The sequence below is a fragment of the Prionailurus bengalensis genome, chromosome A1 (genome assembly GCF_016509475.1).
Source record: "Prionailurus bengalensis isolate Pbe53 chromosome A1, Fcat_Pben_1.1_paternal_pri, whole genome shotgun sequence".
In the NCBI taxonomy this organism is placed as follows: Eukaryota; Metazoa; Chordata; class Mammalia; order Carnivora; family Felidae; genus Prionailurus; species Prionailurus bengalensis.
This window is the reverse complement of record NC_057343.1, coordinates 98,447,534-98,474,428: the sequence shown is the minus strand read 5'-3', so window position 1 is coordinate 98,474,428 and position 26,895 is coordinate 98,447,534. Positions and strand designations below refer to the sequence as shown.

The window sequence follows — 26,895 nt, the reverse complement described above, 5'->3', positions numbered from 1 at the left end:
CGCCCTCATCCCACATCTCTCTGTTCCGTGCTCTCGGCCCACGAGAAAGGAACAGACGGGCTCTCCAGCCTCTCTGAGGCCATCTCTGCCCAGCGAGGCAGAGGCCACACCGGCCCTCCTGCTCCTGGGTGACGACGCACAACAGGCTTCACGGGGCCTCACCTCAAAGACGCAGATATGGCTCCTCTGCAGCCGAAACCAACCCTGACCCAAGGGCCAACACGAGAACGCAGCTAATTCTCCCGAGATTCAGACAAATTTGGTTTTAAAAGACTCTTACTCTCCCCACCTCCAACCACACATGACTGGGTGATGTTGGGAGTGGCATCGGGATAGCAGGAATTGGGGGGGTGGGGGGAGGGCGGGGAGAAGATGGGCACAGTCCAAGATCTGCAGTTGGAATGCACCTTCTGGGCCAATAAGCCCAAACCCCCAGGTTCTGAGACTCGCACAAGGTCAGTCACTTGTGATGGTCACTCCGGTGACACCCGTGCTCAGCCAAGGTGCAGTGAGGAGCTGTGGTCTTCTCTCCTGTCCACCAAGACGCGAACGAGGCTGGGACAGCTAAGAGCAATTTAAAATACTAAGATGTTTAAGAAAAAATCTTTAAAACCGCTTGTGCAAAAAAAAAAAAAAATAAGAACTCCCTAAATCAAGGCATTCAACCATCCATTTCGTGGCATTAAGCGCCAAGATGAAGACAACAGATGCCAACACGGAATCATTTTCTAAGATACCATAAGCCCAGAGGCCTAGACAGCTTCTACTGCCGCCAGCCACGGTGACACAGTCTGTGACACAGAGACTGGGAAAGCAACAACCAGAAGTGGAAACAGTTACAACACAGCTGAGAATCAGGTGCAATAATAGGTGGCCAACCAAAGGGAACAGTGAGTCCTTTCAGGGAAAGCTTTACTAAGGACTGCTCAAGATGAGAAAGCAAGCAAAAAGCTACCAGGCATCAATAGTAAGTAGTTATTAACAGGATTCCAATATTCCCATTTTTCCAGTGGGACTGTCAGGAAAAAACCCTTCTCCTGAGTTAATTAAAGGTCATTTGTAAAGGGAAGCACATTTGCTAACACTGTCTACGAGGAAAGTACCAACAAGTCAAGGGGCAAATCTGAGTTACTAACACTAGTTTGCCAAGAGTGAAGCTCTTGTCTACGTTACACATCCCTGCAGGGTTCGAGGGTGCCAACTTTGGGACCCATGGTTCCAGCACCTTCTCTCACTATTTACAGATCTCATTCCTCTCCTCTACCAGTATCTTCAAAGATCCTGTGCTGTAATTCAACTTCTAACAGACGTTCCTCCCTAGGGAAAAAGCTGAATTCCATCATGGAAAGATAGACAACGGGAAGGGTGTGATAACACCTGCACACACAGTGTTGATCTACGAAGTTATTTAGACAAAAATTAGACACTTTGAAATTTGGGGGACTAAATAACTATCACATGTTTGCCTTCCTTTATCCCCCCAGCACCCTTCTGAATTAACTTCCTAGAAGCCCAGTGAGTCCCAGAAGAACAAACATCAAAATATTAACTAAGGGTGGTGGCACTATATACATCCTTATATTCTTCTTTATGCCTTTATAGATCAAACTATATGTCATAAGCATACACTGCTTAAAAGGAACAACAGTTGCTACATTACAAAGAAGGTTGTTAATATTGATCCAAAATCAGTTTAACAAAACTTCTAAATGTTCTTCTAGGAATACATAACAGGAGACTATTTCAAAAAGTTTCAGTTGCTTTAGAGATATATTTTAATTTTCTGCTCTAAGTGAGCATTTATAGCAATGTTTAGTTGTAGGGAAGAATAAAACAAACTGATTTTCAAGGCACTCACAAAGTCAGTCTTAAACAGCAATCTGAGAATTAAGGTGAAATCCAAATTAGTAATGTTTTGGGATGAGGAAAACAGTTTTAAACGTGTCAAAATATAAAGACTTAAAAATATTTCATTTGACCTAAAAATTTGCTTTCTGTTGAAGGGGAATTTAAAGACAAAAGAAGCACATAGCTAACAAGACTGTTTAAAAGTACTAATTTCAGTTATATACAATGAAATCTTTAAAAACAGATATTTTCATTTTCACGGATTCTTTACACCTCTGAAAAACACACATGGGTTCAGTGCCCTAAAACGTGTTATGTCCCATGAAAAGGTAGGGTTCACCTACCTTCAAAGACACAGGCTCTAATTATAATAAGGACATTTTTCCTCTATGTACTAAGAGTTACCTTAGAACAGGATAAGGTCAGGGATAGGACTTACTCCACTTGGCTGCAGTGTCTCCACCTTTAGTGATGTGCCACTCAAACACAGCATCCACTTTCTTCACCACCTCACGCCCGATATCCCCAAGGCGGCGACCTATTTCCTCAAACACCAGGGTACTCTGAAGCTCCTCACGCTGGCAAAAGGAGAAAATTTAATTTTAAAAGTTTGTAAAATGATACAAGGGGAGAAATGATTACAAAACGTATGTGCAATAAAGTGATTTTTTTTAATCTGCATAAAAATAAGGCAAATTAGTTTTTTGCACACCAGCCTTCTTTTACTCTTTCCTTACATTCATTCATGTCACCCAAGACCTCAGTCCTCTTAATGAGGATTTTACTTTTATCAGAATTCAGAAGTAATATTTGAAAAGCACACTCGACAACCTACGTCCTAACTAACTTCAGTAGGAAGACACTGGACAAATCAGTCTAACCTCTGCAGTCTCATGCCTTGCTTTATAAAATGGGATTAAGTTATATGAAGCCTGATTTTCCTTGGAGCTTTAACACTTCTAAAGTTTTTGATCTTAGATTCTTCTTAAGGGATTTTAATCTTCAGTCATTTATGGGATGACACAGCTCATAAGAGACAATTAAAGATCTTGTGTCTGAGAACCTCAGATTACAAAGTTAATACTTTGAAGACCGAGAATAGAAACATTTGCATTAAAAGCCTCAGCACGTTAATCGAGTAACACAAATATTTTAATAAATAATACATGCTATTGTTTTCATACTTGCACACAAAACTTTACACAGATCTTTAAATCAAGAAAAGGCACAGGATATTTAACTTTTTCATCTGCTTTTCCCCAAAATATTGTTAGCTTAAAATTGCCAACGAAAAAACTGATTCAGGGGCGCCTGGGTGGCTCAGTCGGTTAAGCGGCCGACTTCGGCTCAGGTCATGATCTCACAGTCCGTGAGTTCGAGCCCCGCGTTGGGTTCTGTGCTGACAGCTCAGAGCCTGGAGCCTGCTTCAGATTCTGTGTCTCCCTCTCTCTCTGACCCTCCCTTGTTCATGCTCTGTCTCTCTGTCTCAAAAATAAATAAACATTAAAAAAAAAAGTTTTTTTAAAAAAGAAACAACTGATTCAGTTACCCTAAAACTAAAATATTAAGTATTTTCTCTTGAAAGCCAACCCAGCGTCTCCCTTTAAAAAGTTTTAAAAATTTCTAAGTTGTCAAAGTATTCCTTTTACTTTCACAGTTTTGAATTATTATCCTTCAGGAATAAGAATCTTTCAGAGCTCTTAATTTTCTAAAGCAGCCTGAACACTCTAGAAGTGATGTTAACTAAAATGCATAACTCAGGAAATGACTGGGATACCAGTTTCTACGACCTACCGCAGAGGATGTCTTCGCTGAAATACCAGATGCTGGCACAAGATCCACATATGCATTTGAAATGACGATGTCTCCGGTTTCATGAATCTTAACAAAGAGAAGAGGGAAAAACACCAGTTCACTCTGATGATTCCAAAGAAAACACAGCATTGCCATAAAACAGTATAAAGTCAATTAAAATTACAGTTTTTCCTCATAAGAAGAAGAAAATAATAATCCAAATTAAATAAAGTTTATAAATTAAATATCAAGATGAATAAACATGAAGTCTTACTGTTTTACTACAACTGTTATTAACCTTAACTGGAGTCAACTGATGCCCTTTTAAAAAATACCTATGACCAAGGTCCCATCTCCAAACTTCTAATTTAAATAGTCTGGGGTGGACCCCTGGCATTCGTATTTGGAGATTTAAAAAAAAAAAAAATTTTATGTTTATTTATTTTTGAGAGAGAGACAGAGCACGAGCGGGGGAGGGGCAGAGAGTGAGGGAGACACAGAATCTGAAGCAGGCTCCAGGCTCAGAGCTGGGAGCACAGAGACCGAGGGGGGGGGGTGAGGGGAGGGGTGGGTGGTGGGGCTCAAACTCACAAACCATGAGATTGTGACCTGAGCCTAAGTCAGACACTCAGCCTACTGAACCAACCAGGCGCCCCGACTGCATTGGTCTTTTTAAAGTAATAATCCAAATTCTTTCAAATAGGAAGTACACATAGCATAAACAAAATGCTTAAATATACTTTCATCAAAATATTCATTTGAGGAATTCAAATTCTAATTCCTAATACTTCATCTAAAATTATTCCAATAGCTACTCTTTCATAAAATTGTGATATTGCTACAAATATACAGGATAATGTCTAAAAATTAAGGTGGCATTAATGTTGACTTTTAACACTTTAAGAAGATCATTGTTGGGGCACCTGGGTGGCTTAGTCGACTCAGGTCATGATCTCACGGTTTGTGAGTCTGAGCCCTCTGCTTGTGCACTGTCTCTCTCCCAAAATAATAAATAAATAAATAAATAAATAAATAAATAAATAAATAAATAAAACATTAAAAAAAGAAAAGAGCACACTCCTTTGACTACTTGCCATCGTACTTGAGAAAAAAGATTTTCAAACAATTTGTTCATTTTGTTCTAATTATATACAGTGCAAAACATGGAAAGAGACAATTTATGAACAAAATATACTTTAGTAAATTACTTTCTTGTGACCAAGCCAAGCATGTCATTTTGGAATATTAGTTTAAAATGTTTCTTAAAATACAACATGAAGGAAGAAAGAAAGGAAGGGAGGGAGGGAGGGAGGGAGGGGAGGAGGGGAGGTGGGAAGGAAGGGAGGAGGGAAGTAGGAAGGAAGGGGGGAGGGAGAGGACGGAAGGGAAGGAAGGAAGGAAGGAAGGGAGGGATGGAGGAAGGGGAGGAGGAAGGAAGGAAGGGAGGGAGAAAGGATCCTATATATAACTAATAGGAAAGAGTATCTCTAATCACTGGGGGGAAAGAGCAAATATAGTGAAAAGATAAGAAGATATGCTTAGGTTTTATCAAAATGGCAAGAAGGTATTATATTCAGACATCAAATTATTTCTCAGCCCTTTCAGTTGTATCCATGGAAATTATTTCTGTGCTGTTCATTACTAGAACTGGAGAAAACAGAAACCTGTAATATAGTCATGGACCTTAACACTTTCAGATTTCATCATCTTACTCAAAAAATAAAATTTAATCAAAATAATGAGAAAACAGGAAGGCTCCAGAATATGTGGCACAAACATTAACCATAGGAGGACTTGAGGGAAAGGCAATATGTGAGTTTGTGTGGGCAGAAAAAGAGGAGTGAGCAGTAAGGAGCTGCTGCCTCCAAGGGCAAGGTAAGAGCTTGAAAGGAAACTGCAAAGACAAAAGGCCACAGGAAATGAAGCATGTGCACAAATAAAGTAGGCAAGTGATAGTGCAAGCTACAGGAATTAATGAGGAGTAGGGCAACCACATAAAGAAGAGTTCCACAAAGTTATTTATTTATGAAAGAAACTGTGATATAGAAAGAAGAGCGAGGGCCCTGGGAGGTAGGCTGTGAGCCAGAAGACCTGGGTTTGTACCCCGGCTCCACCACCTTCCGTGGGACCAGGAGCTGGTATTTAAGAGACCCAAACCCAGGGCGCCTGGGTGGCTCAGTCAGGTGAGTGTCCAACTTCAGCTCAGGTCATGATCTCATGGTTTCATTGGTTCGAGCCCCACGTCATGCTCTGTGCTAACAGCATGGAGCCAGCTTCGGATCCTCTGTCTCCCTCTCTCTCTGCCCCTCTCCTGCTCATGCTCTCTGTCTCTCAAAAATGAATAAATGTTAAAAAAATAATAATAATAATAAAAAAGAGAGACCTGAACCCAGATTTTCTTTCATCAAATACAGAGTTCTTAGGTATGTTACAGATAACGGTACAGCCTGCTCAGAGATGTTTAATAGCTACTATAATTATTCATGATGGTGCCTACACTGCCCAACACAAACCATCTGTGTGGTACAAAATGATCAGGCCAAAAAGTACCAGCTTGGTCAACCATATTAACAAAAATTAGCTTTAAAAATCTCACATATAAAGGAATGATCGTATGTCCTTTTAGTATTTTACCGGAACACTGCTAACAGCCTCACCCAAACATTACTTAACTCTTTAGGGATACATACTTATTTTGTGTCTTGTTTACTATTCATTAGGCCCAAATTCTGTGACATAAGGTGTTAACTTGTGGATTTTTAAAATTTAAATCCAAGTTAGTTAACATATAGTGTAATAATGCTTTCAGGAGTAGAACTTAGTGATTCCTTTCTTACATAGAACACCCAGTGCTCATCACAAGTGTCTGCCTTAATGCCCAGCACTAATTTGGCCCATCCCCCCACCCCTCCCCACCTCAGTTTGTTCTCTGTATTTAAGAGTCTCTTATGGTTTGTCTCCCTCTCTGTTTTTATCTTATTTTTCCTTCCCTTCCCCTTTGTTCATCTGTTGTGTTTTTTAAATTTTACATATGAGTGAAATCATATGGTATTTGTCTTTCTCTGACTGGCTTATTTCGCTTAGCATAATACCCTCTAGTTCCATCCACAATTTGTGGATTTCTGTATGATTGAGATATCCAGTAGAAAACATACCCATAAGGGTATGGTTTTACTGTCCTGTACAACATTAACTAGTTTTGTCTCTAATTCAGCAAAATTATTTAGAGTGGGTCCTGTTGGGCCATACATTGTTACTCCAATTCTCTTTTGGACCACTTTTATCATCTTGCCGGCTCCCTCATTAAGCAATTAGATTTGTCATATTTTCATTTAAAAAAAGAATCTTTTTTAATGTTTATTTCTGCAAGAGAAACAGAACATGAGTAGAAGAGGGGCAGAGAGAGAGGGAGACACAGAATCCACAACAGGCTCCAAGCTCCAAGCTATCAGCACAGAACTTGACACAGGGCTTAAACTCATAAAGCGTGAAATCATGACCTGAGCCAAAGTTGGATGCTTAACCAACTGAGCCACCCAGGTGCCCCTCATTGATGCAATTTAAAAAAAAAAAAACACTTTTTTATTATGTTTATTTATTTTGAGAGAGAGAGAGAGACAGAGTGCGAGCAGGGAAGGGGCAGAGAGAGAGAGGGAGACACAGAATCCAAAGCAGGCTCCAGGCTTCAAGCTGTCAGCACAGAGTCCAACGCAGGGCTCAAACCCACTAACCGTGAGATCATGACCTGAGCTGAAGTCGGACACTTAATAGACTGAGCCACCCAGGCACCCATCATATTTTCATTTTACATCTGCGGAAGAGTGATGCCTTTAATATTCTGAAGATTACATTTTGACAAGTTGATTGGCTGAGTCAAAAAGGCTGGGTTTTCAGAACAGCTGTGCCTCTTATACAAAGGCAGGCACCAATTCAGTAAAAAATAAAAAAAACAAGGGACACAGACACCTTTTCAATTAAAAGTTACCACTGATTAGGGACACCTGGGTGACTCAGTTGGTTAAGCATTCGACTCTTGATTTCAGCTCGGGTCATGATCTCACAGTCACCACATCAAGCCCTGTGTCAGGCTCCATACTGAGCGTGGAACCTGCTTGGGATTCTCTCTCCACCCCCTTCCCCCCCTTTCTGCCCCTCTCCTGCTAACGTGCACGCACAGGGGACCATTCTCTCTCTCTCTCTCAAAATAAATTTTTTTTTGAAGTTACCATTAATTAAAAAGAAAGTCTCTAGATTTTCTATCATACCCATAGCACTAACCAAAATAACACTGTAAGACAGAATACAATTACAGGGTGTGGTGAACCAGATAACAAAGCCCCTCTGACTACATTACTCATACCTTGGTTTGGAAATGAATTCTATTTCCTTCTTTCCACATCTCAGTTTTTATAGTCTGTCCTGGATATACTGGTTTTGAAAAACGAACCTTTAAAAGAAAGGAGTTTGGGGGTTAACAATGTTTTAAAATGAAACCTTTCTACTCGTGGGGAAAGAAATTCCAAGGAAGGTTGGAGAACAAAAAAAGAAGAAAACAGGTTTAAATATATTTAAATTCTTAAAAGGACAAAAACAGTAGTAAGAAAAAATTACAACAACGATATAGTTCTTATAAACTCATTCTTTATCTTTCAAAGCACAGAATCCATGAATAGTGTTTAATCTTGAGAAACAGAGACATCATTGTATTAAGGACAGTTATACAGGCAGTCCCAGAACAACTTCATCAATGCAGATGAAAGTACTACTAAGTATATCCAGGGACTAAGATTTGGGGTGGCATCTAGAACAAAATAATCCCACTTCTGATTTCATAATTTTCTATGCCATGTTATTTGCTCTGCGTATGTTTAGCTAATAAGAGTAGCTACAGCAAAATGAAAAGCATGAAAATAATCTGTGTTATTAAAGGCAACACATCAGAAAATGCAATTTCACTGCTGCACAGAACACAACTGATAAAAGCTTTTGGAGCCAATTTGATAATGTCTTAAACTATTTGTTAGTGTCTATCTTTAGACTTAACTTCTGCAAAGATGCTGTGTAGAGACAGGGTTTTTTTGTAATTTATAATAGATGAAAACGTGAAACCAACTTAAAAGTACAAAAACTAAAATCAATATGCAGTCGTCATGTTGACATAGGTATACGTTAATGAGTTCAAATGCAGCCACTTAACATTTTTTAATTAAATTAAGACAAATTACAAAATAGTCACAAAAAAAATGTTTAAGGTAAACCTCAAGTTTTTATTAATGCGTATATACTGACATATGCATGTATGCTCCTAATTAATGAAACAATCAAATTAATCTGTGGACATTATAATTGTATATGATATCTTTCATGGTTCATGCGTAAGAGGTATTTATAGCTACAATAAGAACACGGGCTGATTGCCAAGTCAATGAAATAATAAAAATGTGTATTGCTTCAGTACAGTACCTATTTCAAATGAAGTCACTAAAACTCCTTTTCTAAAAATAAAAAAGGGAACTAATGTTCAAATTATGCAATAATACACGTATACCTTAATTGCCTTGAATCTTGACGCATCATTATCTGCAAACTTCTGTAATACATGCCTGGCAGAAAATCCAAATGTACATAATCCATGTAATATGGGCTTGTCAAAACCTAAAAAAAAAAAAAAAAAAAAAAAAAAAAGAGAGAAGAGAGAGAGACTTTAGTTAGTTAGATATAGGTGTATTTCCTACTTAAAAGCCAAGGGCCCCTGAGTGGTTCAGTGAGTTAAGCAACTGACTCTTTGTTTTAGCTCACATGATCTCACAATTTCATGGGTTCAAGCCCCACATCAGACACTGCACTAGCAGCTGGCTTGGGATTCTCTCTCTCCCTCTCTCTCTGCTCCTTCCCCACTCACACTGTCTCTCTCTCTCAAAATAATAAAAACTTAAAAAAAAATTTATTCATATATATATGCGCACCAAGGATAATTAATTCAGGATTTCAAAAACACATCTTCAAATGGCACTATAATGGGGCATCTGCATGGCTCAGTTGGTTAAGCCTCCGACTTGAGCTCAGGTCATGATCTGATGGTTCGTGAGTTCCAGCCCTGCGGCAGGCTCTGTGTTGACAGATTGGAGCCTGGAGCCTGCTTCAGGTTCTGTGTGTCCCTCTCTCTGTCCCTCCCCTGCTTGTGCTCTGTCTCTTTCTCTCTCAAAAATAAATAAATATTAAAACTTCAAAACACAAACAAAAAAAAACAGCACTAGGATGAATTAATACCATCTATTTTAAGAAACATGGAAAATACTTTATAAATAATACTTCCAGGGAGAAAACTATGAAACAAACAGAGAAGAATCAAGAAAGGAATGTGAGAGATGTGGGAACACAAAGAATTGTTTTGTTTGGCTGTGGTCCTGAGGATGAAATCACCCCTGCTGATTTCAATATCCAGGTATGCAGATGATCCTTTCCTAGCCTTTCAGTTCCTTCCTCTCTCCTCCAATGTCCTTGCCCAGCAGGATAACTCCGACACCCACCTACATGATAAAATCCTAACCCTGCACTAGGAGCTGCCTTCCTCCACAATCTGAATTATGAATTCCAAGCACACCACCTCCTGAACACTACTTCCTACTTTCTCTACCCTTAGCATAAATGTATTAGGAGAAGGCTATTTTTTAAATACAACAGGGATGCCTGGGTGGCTCAGTTGATAAAGGGTCCAACTTCGGCTCAGGTCACAATGGCGTGGTTCATGAGTTCGAGCTCTGCATCAGGCTCTGTGCTAACAGATTGATCGGAGTCTTGAGCCTGCTTCAGATTCTGTGTCTCCCTCTCTCTTTGCCCCACCCCCACCTCCCTAAAAAATAAACATTAAAAAAAATTTTTTAAATACTACTCAAACTACCTGTCTTAAGTAGCAATGTCCCTAAGAGTTATTCGGATAACGGAACTACTAGTTTTCATTGGTACACATTATAAGCAACTCACCAGCGAAACTAGAGAAGTTAGGATCAATGTGTAAGGGATTCCAGTCGCCACTGAGGCGGTACAAAGCAGCCTGCAGAGAAAGAATTATAAAAATAACTAGCACTCAGTGCTTTCTGAAAATACATTAAAAGAAAAACAGGAAATATGTTCAATTTTTATATAAGAAATATATAATATACCAAATTGAAGCTCTACTTAGAAAATAACCATCTCTAACACAGATGAACTGTAAATCAAGTGCTTTTTATAACACCTGCCACTGGAATCAGCTGGGGAGGAGGGGACCTGTCGGGTAATGGGAAGGGGCCAAGAACTACACCTGGGTAAAACCATGGTTAACTCTGCCTGAGGAGCAAGTCACAGAAAGGAATCCATCTATCTACTCTCATTACAACACAATGAAAGGGTGGGCGCCTGGGTGGCTCAGTCAGTTAAGTGTCCGACTTTGGCTCAGGTCATGATCTGATGGTTCACAAGTTCACACCCCGCATCAGGCTCTGTGCTGACAGCTTGGAGCCTGGAGCCCATTTCAGATTGTGTCCCCCTGTCTCTGCCTCTCCCCTGCTCGCACTCTGTCTCAAATATAAATAAACATTAAAAAAAACACACACACATACACACAGTGAAGATAAGGTAGATGTTTACAGCCTGTGCTAACCAAGCATAATTTAGGCCAGTTAATGGGGTGCTTTCAGTTGAAGCCTGTAGACTACCACAAACTTCCATCCTCCTGGTACCCTAAGTCCTGAGCACTAGCTCTCCTGCAACAAAATAGACTGACAGGCTGCCATGAAGATTAAATTTCTGCTTGGCCCAGACCTTCATATCACTTCTTCACTTAGATGAGGCAGGATGAGCAGAAAGATACAGGTAACAATAGAAAAAAAGTTACCAGAGCTCCCAGCATTTAACTTGTTTACAGTTCAAACTAGAAAGTACTTTTCAGAAGGGGAGAGATTCACAAAATAGCAGACAGTAGGCATTTAATATACCTGTATTTAATTTTGATCCTCTTGTGCTGCCTCAATACTTCTCCCTGTTCTCACAGATTGCAATGTTAGACTTTCCAAGACTACCTAAATGCTGCATGAAGACTAATCATGTCAGGGGCACCTGGGTGGCTCAGTGGGTTGGGCGGCTGACTTCAGCTCAGGTCATGATCTCACGGCTTGGGAGTTTGAGCCCCAAGTCAGGCTCTGTGCTGACAGCTCGAAGCCTGGAGCCTGCTTCAGATTCTGTGTCTCCCTCTCTCTCTGCCCCTCCCCTGCTCACACTCTGTGTCTCTCTCTCTCAAAAATAAATAAATTTTTTTTTAAAAATTAAAATAAAAAAAGACTAATCATTTCAGCATATCTGACTTTCTTAATTACTGGGTTTTTTAATTATTGATTATTCTTTTTAAATAGATTTTATTAACAGAAAACAACATTTTCTATAATGCATAGGAAAATGTCATTTCTTTTTTAATATGCTTTGTACAATTTTAATAAACTCTTTCTCTTCTCCATCACCCCATATAATAGTTGTATCAATTATTCATTTTCTCAATTGCCGAATATTATTCCCTTTCTACTACCTTCTAAGAATAACTAAATCAGATCAACAATTATCTTACAGCGGTGGCTGACAAGATTCCACATAGTATGTTGGAGGATTAAATGACAATATTTGAAAAGCTCTTTACAAACAATGAAAATCCTAGGCAAATATACATCACTATGTTGCATACAAATGAAAACAAAGATACATTTCAGAGTCTGAAAGGCAAACTGTCCAACACATGATAGACCATGGGCTTTGATACCAGCTCTGCCTTTAATGGCCGAGTTTCCTTATCACCCCGAGCTTCAATTTGCTCACCTGATAAACCTTTCAGAAAGCATAACCCATGATAAATATTAATACCTCAATAAATGTAAGCTATTGTTATTATTTTAAAAGGTATTAGCAACAGTATATCAACGGAAAGAAAGCCGACCTCCAAGTAGGTAGGTAAATAAACGCTTTATTCGTTGCCTTACTGAGGATGCCAGCCTGGGAAAGTCTTTCCATTTGCCCAGAAGAACTGCTCTGCTCTGCAGCGCGTCAGCCACAGGGGAAGGGGGAAGGTGTGCTTGCAAGCAGTTCTCCAAATGCTTGCACATCACAAGGTGTATGTGTTATGAATGTCAAAACTAAAGCTTTCTGATTTCCACAGAGACACAAGAAAGACCCTTAGGTCATCTTAATACATTAGGTTTCAGGGCGCCTGGGTGGCTCAATCAATTAAGTGACCGACTCCTGATTTCGGCTCAGGTCATGATCTTGGAGTTTTTGAGTTCGAGCCCTGCTGGGTGTGGAGCCCGCTTTGTCTCCCTCTCTCTCTGGCCCTCCCCTGCTCGCTCTGTCCCTCTCTCAAAATAAGTAAATAAACTTAAAAAAAATATATCAGGTTTCTATATATCTGATTGTTTAAAAATATTGCTTCCATGTCTCTGTTTAACCGGTTCTCCAGTTCTTGCTGGTTTTGATTTCTCCTTGAGGTCACTTGAGACAGTTCCAGGAGGCTAATGTCAGTCACCTACTGCAGTTGTAGTGCACAAAAGTAGGACAGTCAAGTTTTAAGATTAGTACCAGTATTCTTATCCCACAGAGATCATTCCTATAAATGGAAAAACAAAACAAACAAACAAAAAAAAACCAAAAACCAATTCTCCTAAAGAAATCTTCTTAAAGGAATATGAGAATTTTCATATTCTTTCTTTTTTTCTTTAATGTTTATTTATTTTTGAGAAAGAGAGAGAGAGAGAGCGTGAGTGGGGCAGGGGCAGAGAGAGGGGAAGACACAGAATTTGAAGCAGGCTCCAAGCTGTCAGCACAGAGCCTGATGCGGGGCTTGAACCCATGAATCACGAGATCATGGCCTGAGTTGAAGTGAGACACTTAACCGACTGAGCCATCCAGGGGCCCTGAGAATTTTCATATTCTTTCAATGATAGCATTGCTTCCTACAGATGGCAGAGAAAGCAAAGACAAAAAAAGAGCCATCATGAGACATGACTAAAGTCAAGTAATTGGAGGTTCGACGAAATTCAATCATAAAGCAAAATAACCATTCTCCAAATAATAAGGAACACTGTGTTCAAGGCTTACTTTCTGAATATCTTGAGGGACATTCATATTTTAAGTTTCAGAAGGAGAGTTAAAAGCTTCTTTTGTTACATCTCTGCCTCAATAGAAAAGTCATTAAAGCTTGCAAACACGTATACACAGAACTTAGAAAATCAGCTATGAATTACCTTGCCCGTGTATTACATGTCAGTGGGAGTATCTTCTACATATGAGTAAATTAGTCCTTAATTTTATTTTTAAAAGTTGTATCTTTAAGTTAAACTAAATGCTAAATAAAAGAAATCAGGAACTTATGCTTCCCAAATCCTCACATGCTCCAAAAAAAGGTTACAATCAACAAAAGGAATAAAATGACACAGATCCCAAGCCTACAGTGTAACCAAAAGACAGAGAATACTGCCCACTTCAAATTGCTATAAACACAAAAATGAACACCGATCTCCCGCACCCTCTCCAAGCTACTGTAGAGTGGTGGGGGTAGAGAGGGGAGCACGGAAACAGTGCATGGAAGAGAGAGGAAGAAAAGAAAAGTCACTTCTAGAAAGACCACCTTAAGAGAAAAAAGTACTGAGAAGAATCCTCGAAGATAAGAGCACTGACTACAAAGAGAAGAATTAAGAATGTATCAGCCTCCAAGTCGCAGTCCAGACTGGCCACATTTCTAAGGGAGGAGAGGGTTAAAAAAAAACAATGTCCCTTTTGAAGACTGAATAATGTAGGAAAAAAGAAGAGAGGAAATTTAAGATAAAGAGAACTAAAAAAATGTTTTGAATAAAACAGCTCCCGACAACGTCCCACTCCAAAAAAGCCATCTCTAAAAAAAAATGCACTTTGCCACACTGACAGAAGAGGGCAATCTTGAATTTCATAATGAGAGAATTGTGTAAACCATCACAAACTACCAATCTTCCTCTCAAACTGCATACATTTAAGTAATCTCCATCTATATATATGAAGCTACTCTAAGACTAAAAGAGGAAACAAGAACCAAAACATTACCATAAATGAAATCTCCCCAAACAACCAACTACCAAACAGAACAAAACTGTAACACAACATTCAAGCATTTGGGGATATGAAAGAAACACCATGAATTTAAAATTCAAAAACTAAGAACAACGTCAACAGACAACAAACATGAAGGAATGAAATAAGATATAATTAAACTCTAAAAAGAAAAGGAGGGGGGGAAATCCTATCAGAAATGAAGACTAAACTATAAGATGCCTAGAGGAAAACATATTCAAATAAAAATTTAATCAGGGGCACAGAAGAAAGGGAGGGAAAAAAAAAACAAGAGAACAGAAATGAGACCAAGAGGGGCACCTGAGGGGCTCGGCTGGTTAAGTGTCCAATTCTTTATCTCAGCTCAGATCATGATCTCATGGTTCACGAGATTGAGCCCCACATCAGGTTCTGCACTGACAACATGAAGCCTGCCTGGGATTTTCTCTCTTCCTCTCTCTCTGCCTCTCCCCTGCTCCTTGTGCTCTCTCTCTCTCAAAACAAATAAATAAACTTAAAAAAAAAAAAGAAAAGAAAGAGAGAAAAAAAAAAAGGAAACAAAACCAAGAAAGAAAAAAAAAAAAGCTACAAAGTGGCTAAAATAAGACAGAAAAAAGATCCAATGCATATATAACTTAAGTATTTGAAGAAGAAAAACAGAAAAATGAATGAGAACTACTATTTAAAATTATAATCCGGGGCGCCTGGGTGGCGCAGTCGGTTGGGCGTCCGACTTCAGCCAGGTCACGATCTCGCGGTCCGGGAGTTCGAGCCCCGCGTCGGGCTCTGGGCTGATGGCTCAGAGCCTGGAGCCTGTTTCCGATTCTGTGTCTCCCTCTCTCTCTGCCCCTCCCCCGTTCATGCTCTGTCTCTCTCTGTCCCAAAAATAAATAAACGTTGAAAAAAAAAAAAATTTTAAAAAAAAAAAATAAAAAAAATAAAAAAAAATAAAATAAAATAAAATTATAATCCTAGGGGCACCTGGGTGGCTCAGTCTGTTAAGCATCTGACTTCGGCTCAGGTTGTAATCTCGTGATTCACGAGATAGTCAGCTGTGCTGACAACTCAGAGCCTGGAGCTTGCTTCAGATTCTGTGTCTCCCTCTTTCTCTGCCATTCCCCTGCTTGAACTCTGTCTCTGTCTCTGTCTCTCTCTCTCTCTCTCAAAAATAAAAAATAAAATAAAATAAAATAAAATAAACATTTAAAAAAAATTTTTTTTTTTAATTTTAAAAAAATTTTACTATCTAAATATACCTACTAAAAAGGCCCACTAGTGACATAGGGTCAATGGCCAGGAATGGGCAACACTGAGACCCAGCCTAGTAAAACTACTTGACTTTAAAGGTAAAGAAAAAAGATAAAGAACAACTCTAAGGGCCTAAAGAATAAAGACCAAGAAACCTGGAGAAAGATAAAAAGACTGTCATCAGAGTGTTCAAAAGCCACATTCAAAGCAAGGTCCATGGAGCACCATTTTTAAGAAACTCAAGATTTCATATCTAGCCAAGTTGTTCTTCAAGTATGCAGGGTATAGAAAAATAGTTTTAAATACACAGGAACCAAAGAAACACTATATACATGAGCGCTTCTTGGGGCACCTACCACAGGAGGGGCTTTATCCAACCAGGAGGTGTTGGGGGAAGGTTTGGCAAAAGGACTGATACAATCAGTCACAAATCTAACACTAAAATGAAGATGGGGAAGAGAATACACAAAGAATATACAAATGTTAAATGCTCCGAAAAAGTAAAATTAATGCATATCAAAAGATGAGAATAAAGGAGAGAGAAACAAGAAAATAAAATAGGCTCTCTAACTGTAATACAGGAAACAAGTAAAAAACAGAGACAATGATAAATACTGAAAAACCGTATGGTAACAAGTGAGAAAATGAGAAACTACTATTTTATGGTAAAAACCATAAAAGGTTTGTACCAAGGGCATAGGAAAAGGTTTATGATTTCTACTTCTGGCCATGAGAGAGCACTCTTCTGCCAACAACTAGCAAAAAAATTTTTAAGGCAAAGAGGGAGGCACTGCTCTTAGATGTTACACAGTAAGCAGTATGGGATTAAGACTTGATAGAAGAGACACAAACAAGAGCCACAGCTCTCTGACAGCACTTTTCAGACTGTGGGGCAATTAAGGAAATCCAAACACAGCAAAACAGTCTCAGTGAGTTAAAGAGATAGAGATCAGAGTTCCAGGAGTCTATGCAGCTAGAATCTGTACATACTGAAGAAGAAGAAGCTACACAGAAAAGAGCTCCAGAAATCTAAACACAGGTCAGTCCCCTTGAGGACCATACAGAAAGGCCCTGGAAGAGGAGACATCACATGAAGAAAGAGGCCTTGTGGAGAAGTTTAGAGGCACTCTAGCCAAAAGTCAGCAAGAAGCCCCTAAACTTAGCAAAGATGGTATCTTTGGCCTCCCAGCCCTACCCAGCCACCATCTGAGAATAGCTACACAAGCTAAGGCAGAAGGAACACCCAGTCAATCCACAGTCATTAAAAAAAAAAAAAGTAGTACTTATAATACACCTCGTAACGTAATAAAAAATATTTTAATGGATGATATAACTAATATGCCAAAGACTAACTTTATTTAATAATGACAGTAGTGGGGCACCTGAGTGGCTCAACTGGTTGAGCACCCAACTATCGATCTTGGCTCAGCGAATGATCTCACTGTTTGTGAGTTCGAGCCCCACTCCAGGATTCTGTCTCTCCCTCTCGCTGCCTCTTCCCCGCTTGCTCTCTCTCTCTCAAAATAAATTAATTAATTTAAAAAAATGAGAGTAGCTAAAATCCTGTTGGAATAAGTGGTATAAAATAACTATCTGGGAAACTAGAGATACTTTTTTCATTCTTCCCCCAACTGTAAAGCCTGACATCTAATATCTATTTATTCTTTGGCCTTTCTAGATTACTAAGGATGAATTTTTTATTTATTAATTGTAAAACACTCAAAGGACACTTACAACTTCATAAGTTTGAAGATGAAGAAATTCCCCTAACGACATGATAAACAGACCACCCCAGAAGTGATCTCAGTACAACTAAAACTACGGTTGCCCGCTTCCTCAGTGATTGAAAAGTTACTGACTTAATTTAAAACCTATCGTACAGTTGACACTATAACAGCGTAATTTTTTTCTTATTTCCACTCCTTCAAGATCTGCCCATCCATGACCATCTCCCACTTCTCTGTCATGTGGCTGCTCCAGTTTTTACTCTTTCTACGCCATCATGCTCTTCTCTTCTCTTACAGTCAGCTATCATGACATCTTATCCTCTTTCCAGCCAAACTGCAAGCCCTACATCTCTGGTAAAGAGAGAGTATCTACACGCCATTTTGGTTCAGCTAAGTTCCATCTTTCCTACCAAAGCCTGCTGAACATCATTCCCTGTTGAGTATCCCCACTGTGAATGTCCACAGCACTTGCTCAGCAATTCAAAGCCTGTGTTTAGGGGCGCCTGGGTGGCGCAGTCGGTTAAGCGTCCGACTTCAGCCAGGTCACGATCTCGCGGTCCGTGAGTTCAAGCCCCGCGTCAGGCTCTGGGCTGATGGCTCAGAGCCTGGAGCCTGTTTCCGATTCTGTGTCTCCCTCTCTCTCTGCCCCTCCCCCGTTCATGCTCTGTCTCTCTCTGTCCCAAAAATAAATAAACGTTGAAAAAAAAAAAAAAAAATTTAAAAAAAAAAAAAAAAAAAAAGCCTGTGTTTAATCACTCACAGTTTGGAAGAGGTGCCCTAGTTATTTTGACATTTACATCTTGAGTATTTGAGTGTCTTTCAGCTCCTTGATGACACATCAGTTCTTCCACTTGATCTATATGTCTCCTATATAGCTCAGATTCAGTTTAAAACAGCCCATAAAGCCCCTGAAATTTATGCAAAGTTTAATTAAAAATGGTTTTTGAACAAACGGTGGCTTTTGTGAGATTTTCTTTTTGTGTTTTTTTTTTAATTTTTCTTAATGTTTTATTTATTTTTGAGACAGAGAGAGACAGAGCATGAGCAGGGGAGGGGCAGAGAGAGAGCGAGACAGAGAATCCAAAGCAGGCTCCAGGCTCCAAGCTGTCAACACAGAGCCTGATGTGGGGCTCGAACTCATGAACCATGAGATCATGACCTGAGCCAAAGTCAGACACTCAACTGACTGAGCCACCCAGGCGCCCCTCGTGAGATTTTCAAATGACCACATGAGACTAAAATGCTCTGTCAAATGACAGGTGCCCATTATTTATACAAAAAATATTTGTTAACTAGGATCGCCCGGGTGGCTCAGTCGGTTAGGAGTCCAACTTTGGCTCAGGTCATGATCTTGCAGTTCATGAGTTCTAGCCCTGCATCGGGCTCTGCGCTAACAGCTCAGAGCCTGGAGCCTCCTTCAGATTCTGTGTCTCCTCCTCTCTCTGCTCCTCCTATGTTCATGCTCTCTCTCTGTCTCTCTATAATAAATAAATGTTAAAAAAAATTTTTTTAATAAAAAAAAATTTGCTAACTTAAAAACTGCCCTTTGTCACACAGCAAAAGAGAACTCTGCTGAAAATAAACGAAAAGTTCTACTCTGAAAAAGAGGAAAAGAAAAAAAAGTCTCTCTACTTACTGTGTGTAGAAATTCAAGCCTTGCAAACTATTCAGCTTTTCTTATCTACAGCAGATACCTTTCATCATTTCAGTAACTCCAGAATAATAAGGGAGCACTGTGGGGTTTTGTGAACCATGAAACCACGAAGTCCTTTTCTGTTCTTTCTAGTGCCTTAATAAAATTAATTTCACTATGAAACTTTAATTAAACACAAATATGAGTGCACACATAGGAAACTGATAAGAAACAGGGATGGGAAAAACATTTAGAGGCAAAAACTAATCTCTGGAAAAAAGTGTTCTTCTTTCCACCACCTGGTTATACAAGCACAGGAGAAAAATATAATTAAATATGTACCAATCTTAATTCTTTCTGGCTCGTGAAATTATATTTCTATTTGCCAGCAAATAGAAATCCTGCATAAGTTCTCATATCAAGCATATCAAAGTTAGTATCAAAAACCACATATACTTTATAAATAATTTGCTGTCATTACAGTAGCTCCCTCACAGTGTATCTTCAGAGCTTTATGTTTTCGTTCTGTACCTGTATGGTTACTCCTCTGGCCACTGTGGGGAAGAATCTTTGGGGACTCTCAAACACAAAGTGGCTTTTCTCATCTTTATGGTTACCTTCTGTTTCTTAAATAAATGTCTGCATGCTCAAAAAATTTGTCAACTGATAGGGCATTTTATCTCCTCCATCAGAAAACAAATTATTTATGCCCAAAAAAAGACATTAAATCACCTACCCCTCCTAAGATGCTTTATTTTGCCTATCTACTAAAGCTGGCATAAAATAATCTGTTTCCGGGGTGCCTGGGTGGCTCAGTCAGTTAAGCGTCTGACTTTGACTCAGGTCACAATCCCACAGTCTGTGAGTTTGAGCCCCACATCAGGCTCTGTGCTGACAGCTCAGAACCTGGAGCCTGCTTCAGATTCTCGGTCTCCCTTTCTCTGTGCCCCTCCCCTACTCATGCTTGCTCTCTCTCTCTCTCTCTCTCTCTCTCTCTCAAAAATAAACATTAAAAAAGAATTAAAAAAATAATAATAATAATCTGTTTCCAAGCAAAGTAGCTCAACTTTCTTTCCTGAAAGAGGAAAGGGTGACCAAAATTTGCCTTTTAATTCTTCTCCTCCTGCTCATTAGGGGTTGAATGAAATTCTTCACTACTAAGTTAGGCAGTGTCTTTAAGCACTGCCCAGCAAAGCAGGATGCTTCCTGAGGTGACATGTGAAAAGTCTTTCTATATTTTCTTTTGATTTATGGTAGAGAAAAAAATCTGATGAGCAAAAATGTAGAAACACCAGATTACAACTATGGAAATATACCCTTAATCTTTAACATGTTCAAGGATAAAGCCCTACGTTTGGACTCACAAAACTATAGGATATCAGAGTTATATATTCAAGAGCCAGCAGTCAGGTGGCTTTATCGCTTTTCAAAAAGCACAATCTCACCTGATTAAGTGAGGTGACATCTGTAAGTACAGCATCAGGAGGTCTATTAGGCACGGCTACAGCTTCCTGAAACCAAAAAACATCACAGGTTAAATACTAACAAAGTAATTGGTACTCTCTTTACTCAGATTAGTATTTGATGAACAACCATGTTTCAGTATAACAAAATCTGCAAGTTAGATAAAATGTTTTTAAAAATAATTTCTGTTCAGGAGATAACATTCAAAATCTCATAACTGCTAGCCTCATCTATGCTGTGATTTCCCTGAAATGACCCTGTTTAACGAAAGGAATTATACAACCAGATCCATTCCCTGGGCCACCAAGGAGAAAGAAGTAAAGACCCTTTTCCCAGTGCAAAAGATGATAATAACTATAAGAACTAGACAAACAATTCACACCTACATTGATTTAATCTTTAAATATACTTTTTACTAACAGTGCGGGTCTCTTTGCATCTATATCCTATTTGGAGTTGGTTCAGATTCTTGCATGTGTAGATTAATGTTCTTCATCAAAACCATCATTCCTTCAATTATTTTTTCTATTTCTCTCTCTCTCTCCTCTCCTTCTGGTCTTTCCATTACATGCATCTCGCTATACTTAAGGTACCCCACATTTCACTAAGACTTCTTTTTCTTTTCATCTTTTTTTGTCTCTGCAGATAGATAGAGAGAGAGAGAGAGAGAGAAAGACAGAGAGAAAGATCTTCAGGCTTTTTGATTCTTTCTTCTGCCAGTTAAAATCTACTATTGAGTGCTCTAGAAAATTCTTCATTTCCCTTATTGTAATCTCAGCTCCAAAACTTCTATTTGGTTGTTCAACATAATTTCTATTTGTTGATTTTCTCTACTTGATGAGTCACTGTCATCATACTTTACTTCTTTAAGCGTGCTTTCCTTTGATTCTGTGAACACATTTAGAAGAGCTGCTTTGAAGTCTTTGTCTACAAAGTCCTCTCAAAGGCAGTTTCTATTGCCTGTTTTGTTCTGGTTTTATTTTCCTGTCTATGGGTCATGTGCTCCTGTTTCTTGCATGTCTTGTAATTTTTTGTTGATGACTAGACATTTTAGATAACCTATTACACAACTCAGGATATTGACCTCCTTTCCCTGTGACAGGCTTGTGGTTATTGTTAATTTATTTATTTGTGTGGTGCCTTGGCTAGATTATTTCAGCTAAGTCTATTTCCCCAATAGTGAGCAACTTCTGGTGTGGCTCCTCAGAGGTATAGCCTTGGGCAAGAACACAGTCAGTTACCCAGGGATAACAGTGGGTTTATTTACCAGGGTTCTCTGTGACTCTCTCTCCCTGACCTCTCTGCTCAAGTGTCTGCCTCATTTGGTATCATACCCAACCGTTAGGCTCCACTAATCGCCAGATGATTGCTCTATTACTTTCAATAATGCCCTGGGGCATAAATCACTCTACAGTCTGATCCAATTAAAGTCAGGCCAGTTTTTGTCATGATCCCATGAGGGCTCTTCTTAGCTCTCTCTTTCCATGGTTCTCTCTAGAAAACTTCTAGTTGGGCTGGTTGTTAGCTTATTGTTCTCATGGAGCTACAAGGTTCCTCTTGGTTGTTAATCTAAAGTAACTTAATATCTGTGGGCACCCTTACCTTTGAACTTTCAACTACTCTATTCCTTGGGATGAGCTTCAGAGATCTCTATTATTACAGGCTGCCTCAGTGCCTGGGTGAAACCTCTCCTCCACTGCCGTAGAAGTAGGGGCAAGGATAGTGGCCTACTCATCTCCAAGTGACATCCTCACTCTACAAGAAGTTGTGCTGGGCAGGGGTAATAGCTTCTGGCCTCCTCAGCTTTCCTCACCCTGTGGGCAAGTGGGGGCAAGAGGGATTGGGTCCTTCAGTCTTCTCATACTACCATGTGTGGAGCAGAGTTTCCACTCTACATGTGGAGGCCGGGTAGAGAACGAGAATGCTGTAACTCTTAGCCACTTCTACCTGGAACAGAGCTTCAACAACACAAGCTGGGGGCTGTGGGAGGCATAAGAAAATCTGGTGACCTGCTCTTGCTGGGAGGATAGCCTGCTCTGGGAGCAGGGACAAGGGATCCTGTGCTTGGGCTACACATGCCTAGAGTGGAACTGCCATTATGCTGAGCCCAGCGATGAGGGGAAAAAGGAGAAAGCCGTGGCTCAAATGCCACAGATTCTCAATGGTCTTACCAAGATAAAGACTTCCTTGAATAAATATTTCCTAATTTGCTATATGCCCTGAGGACAATCTCCAGATACTTTAAATGGTTTTCTTTTTGTTTTAACTTTCACCCATTATGATGTTATAGCTGACTCAATGGGGAGAGGGTCCAGGGGACTCCTCACACCATCATTCCAGAAGCAGTTTCTCAATACTGCTTTAAGCGTACTTCCATTTATCCAGAATGTTTAGAACATTATAATCTCGTTACCTCAAATAAATCGGAAGTAAAGGCCAGGTTAAATGAAAAGTAATGTCCAAGTTATAAAATATTTTTAGAAAAAAAAATGTTTTTAGGTAGAATTTGAGAACTAAAGAGTAACTAGAATCGTCTTACACAAGACAAGTGCTTAAGTCATTTAATGAATAAAGATTTTATTTTATACAAGGATGACTCGCATGTGTTAGGTTTTCCTAAAGACTTCTGGGTGATGCAAAGTCTGTAGAAGAAAGTAAAAACGTTCCCATAATTATCTCAGGTACATTACACTTATGTCAGCCAGACTCCTCTACAAATACGTGTTATATATTAAAATATGCAAACATACATAGCTCTTTCAATTAATTCAAAGATACTCTGATTCAAAGAAGTGTGAATTACTGAGGATCTACTCTGTTAAATCACACCTATGGTAATATGATAAGTTCAAAATATACATACAGATACTTACATACCCATATATTTTGCTTATAAAGCTTATAATAGCCTACCTTGACTTTGTCTGACGTCCGTTTTCCACCAATGCCTCCACAGCCAACAAGGAAGAGAGAGAACTGATTGTAACATATAAGTTCCTTCTCAAAATAAGAATAGACTGAAAAGCAAATGAAAGAAAAAATAAAGGAAGTTATTATTGAAAGACATAACCAGTTAACCAAGACATGATTAGCAATTCCTTTAAAAGTTTCAAAAACAAAAAGTAGTCACTAGAAGGTCTGATAACTTAAAGATGCCCAAGTTTGGTTTATAAAGCATCTTTCAATTTCTTCACTACCGGTCTCTAGAAGGCAGAGTGAAGAGGACCTTCATATACCCTCTCTTGACTGTGAAACAGCAGTTTCTCTCTCCTCTTCTTCAATCTCCCCAACTGCCTATCCTATCTTAACTCTCTCCATCTCAAACATTTCACAAAATCCCACTATACAGTGCAGGTATCCAACACTCTCAAACATTCCAACATTCTGCCAAAGGACTCAAAAAGAGCCTGGAGGGGTTCCTGGGTGGCTCAGACGCCCCTCCCCTGCTCGAACTCTCTGTCTCAAAATAAACAAACAAACAAACACACACAAACAAAAAACAAAAAAAAAGAGGGGCGCCTGGGTGGCTCAGCTGGTTAAGCATCCGACTCTTGATTTCCACTAAGGTCACGATCTCACAGTTCCTGAGTTCAAGCCCCACAATCAGGCTCTGTGCTGACAGTGCGGAACCTGCTTGTAATTCGCCCTCTCCCTCTCTCTCTGCCCCTCCCCTGCTCTCACTTTCTTTCTCTTTCTCTATCTCTCTTTCTCTCAAAATAAATAAATAAATCTAAAATTTAAAAAAAAATACTTGAAAAAAAAAGAACCTGAAATACAAAAGAAGAAGTGAAGATCAAGGTATAAGCTTCAGGAGGACAGAATCATGGGTCTTGCTCACCATTATATTCCTAGCAATCAGAATGGTACCTGGGACAGAAAAAGCACCTAACCAATATTTATTAAATTAATGAGTAATGAGGGGCGCCTGGGTGGCTCAGTCGGTTGAGCAACTGACTTCGTCTCAGGTCTTGATCTCACAGTTCGTGAGTTTGGGTCCCGCGTCGGGCTCTGTGCTGACAGCTCGGAGCCTGGAGCCTGCTTCGGATTCTGTTGTCTCCCTCTCTCTCTGCCCCTCCCTCACACACACTCTGTCTCTCTCTGCCTCTCAAAAGTAAAGAAAACTAATTAAAAAAAAATTTTTTTTAATTAATGAGTAATGAATAAATGATACGAGTCAGTGAATGAGTAAGCAAATAATGAATGAATGTAGGACAGCTGTCCCTCTTTCTACTAACTTCCTAGTGAGGGTGTGAGAACTCTATCTCCAGCTCTAAAAAATTAGAAATATGACTTTGAACTGCACACAAAAGAAAAAAATCTAATTATAACAAAAAATAAGGAAGGTCATGGCAATTTGTATTAAAATAAGATTTTTAACTGTATTACACAGGAAATTGGATATCTGATTTCATTTGCACTTTGCGTACAAATTCTAATACATTATTACCCAATATCAAGCTGTAGTTAACTAAATGGAGTGGGTCAAGAGAAAATAGTAAAAATGAAAGTTAAGGTTACTACAGAAACTTTGTTCTGAGGTATGTCACATGTCTGGTAGCTCAGGGAGAAGAGTAAAAGAAAACTGGGAGAGGGGTGCCTGGGTAGCTCAGTTGGTTAAGCGCCTGACTCTAAATTTTGGCTTGGGTCATGATCTCACAGTTTGTGGGATTGAGCCCCATGTCAGGCTCTGCACTGACAACGTGGATCCTGCTTGGGATTCTCTCTCTCTCTCTCTCTCTCTCTCTCTCTCTCTCTCTCTGCCCTTCCCACAACTCTGATACTCTCTCTCTCTCTCTCTCTCTCGCTCTCTCAAAATAAACTTTAAAAATAATAATAAAAAAAGAAAAAAGAAAACTAGGATAGTTGCAGCCAAATGTTGGCCAACTTCTGGAATGACAAACAAACACAAAAATCTAAAACATGGGGCATCTGGGTGGCTCAATCAGTTGAGTGTCCAATTTCAGCTTAGGTCATGAGATCATGACCCCATGGTTCATGGGTTTGAATCCTTTGTCGGGCTCTGTGCTGACAACTCAGAGCCTGGAGCCTGTTTCAGATTCTGTCTCCCTCTCTCTCTGCCCTGACCCCACTTGTGCTCTCTCTGTCTCTAAAATAAATAAACATTAAAAAAAAATTTTTTAAATAAAAAAATAAAAATCTAAAACAGAAAGGGGAGAAGGAAGAAGAGGAAGACAAGAATGACAGAAAGAGGGAAAAAAAAGACATACTATGAAATACTATGAGCTGACAGAAATAATGTAGTAGGAGAATATTTAAGAGCAACAAAAATGTTCTCAACATATTATGTAGTAAAAACAAGGCAAGTTCCTACACAGCATATACAGTATGACCTTCCGTGTATTTAGGACAAAGATGATGAAGCCTATATTCCAACTATCAGACAATATCATATTTCCCACTCTAATTTATTTCCAAAATTTTTGACAACAAAGATCTATTTCTTCTTTTTTTTTAATTTTTTTAAGTTTATTTATTTATTTTGAGAGAGAGAGAGAGAGAGAGAGAGTATGAGCAGGGGAGGGGCAGAGGGAGAGGCAAAGAGAGAACCAAGCAGACTCTGTTGTCAGCACAGAGCCTAATGTGGTGCTCGATCTCACAAACCATGAGATCATGACCTGAGCTGAAATCAAGAGTCAAACAGATGCTTAACCAACTGAGCACCCAGGTGCCTCAATATCTATTTCTTCTTAAACTTCAGAATAAATAAATTTTAAGCAATGTATCTTGAGCTGATGTTTAATTACTAGTATGTCAACCTTTACTAAACTACTATAACCTTTTTTTTCCCACTGCAAATAAAATATGGCTGTGGTGTTTAAACCACATTTGAGTTCAAGAGGCTTGAATGCACAACATTAGGAACTTAACCACCATTCATGAAAATGATTGAGAGCCAAATACGTCCCAAAGAGTTCCAAAGAGCGAACAAAGACAAGAGTATCTACAATACTAATTATCCAGTGATGGTTGTCGATGTGTTCCTTCCTGCCAAGTCCAAACTCCAGTCCGCCACTACATTCTCTGTACCAGCCACAGTTTGCACCTCTGTGCTCTGGTCAT

General features: G+C 39.3%; 1 protein-coding gene across 2 annotated transcripts in view; it reads right to left on the bottom strand.

The window, feature by feature from the left end:
• Positions 1-26,895, bottom strand: part of HSD17B4 (hydroxysteroid 17-beta dehydrogenase 4) — an 87,462-nt gene that overhangs the window by 13,525 nt on the left and 47,042 nt on the right. For both annotated transcript variants that reach the window (XM_043586061.1, XM_043586052.1), the window contains exons 16-22: positions 23,728-23,831; positions 20,796-20,861; positions 10,627-10,696; positions 9,191-9,297; positions 8,003-8,089; positions 3,643-3,729; positions 2,288-2,426 (exon numbers count right to left, since the gene is read on the bottom strand). In XM_043586061.1, the coding sequence (XP_043441996.1) occupies positions 2,288-2,426; positions 3,643-3,729; positions 8,003-8,089; positions 9,191-9,297; positions 10,627-10,696; positions 20,796-20,861; positions 23,728-23,831 (660 nt within the window). The remainder of the gene's footprint in view (positions 1-2,287; positions 2,427-3,642; positions 3,730-8,002; positions 8,090-9,190; positions 9,298-10,626; positions 10,697-20,795; positions 20,862-23,727; positions 23,832-26,895) is intronic.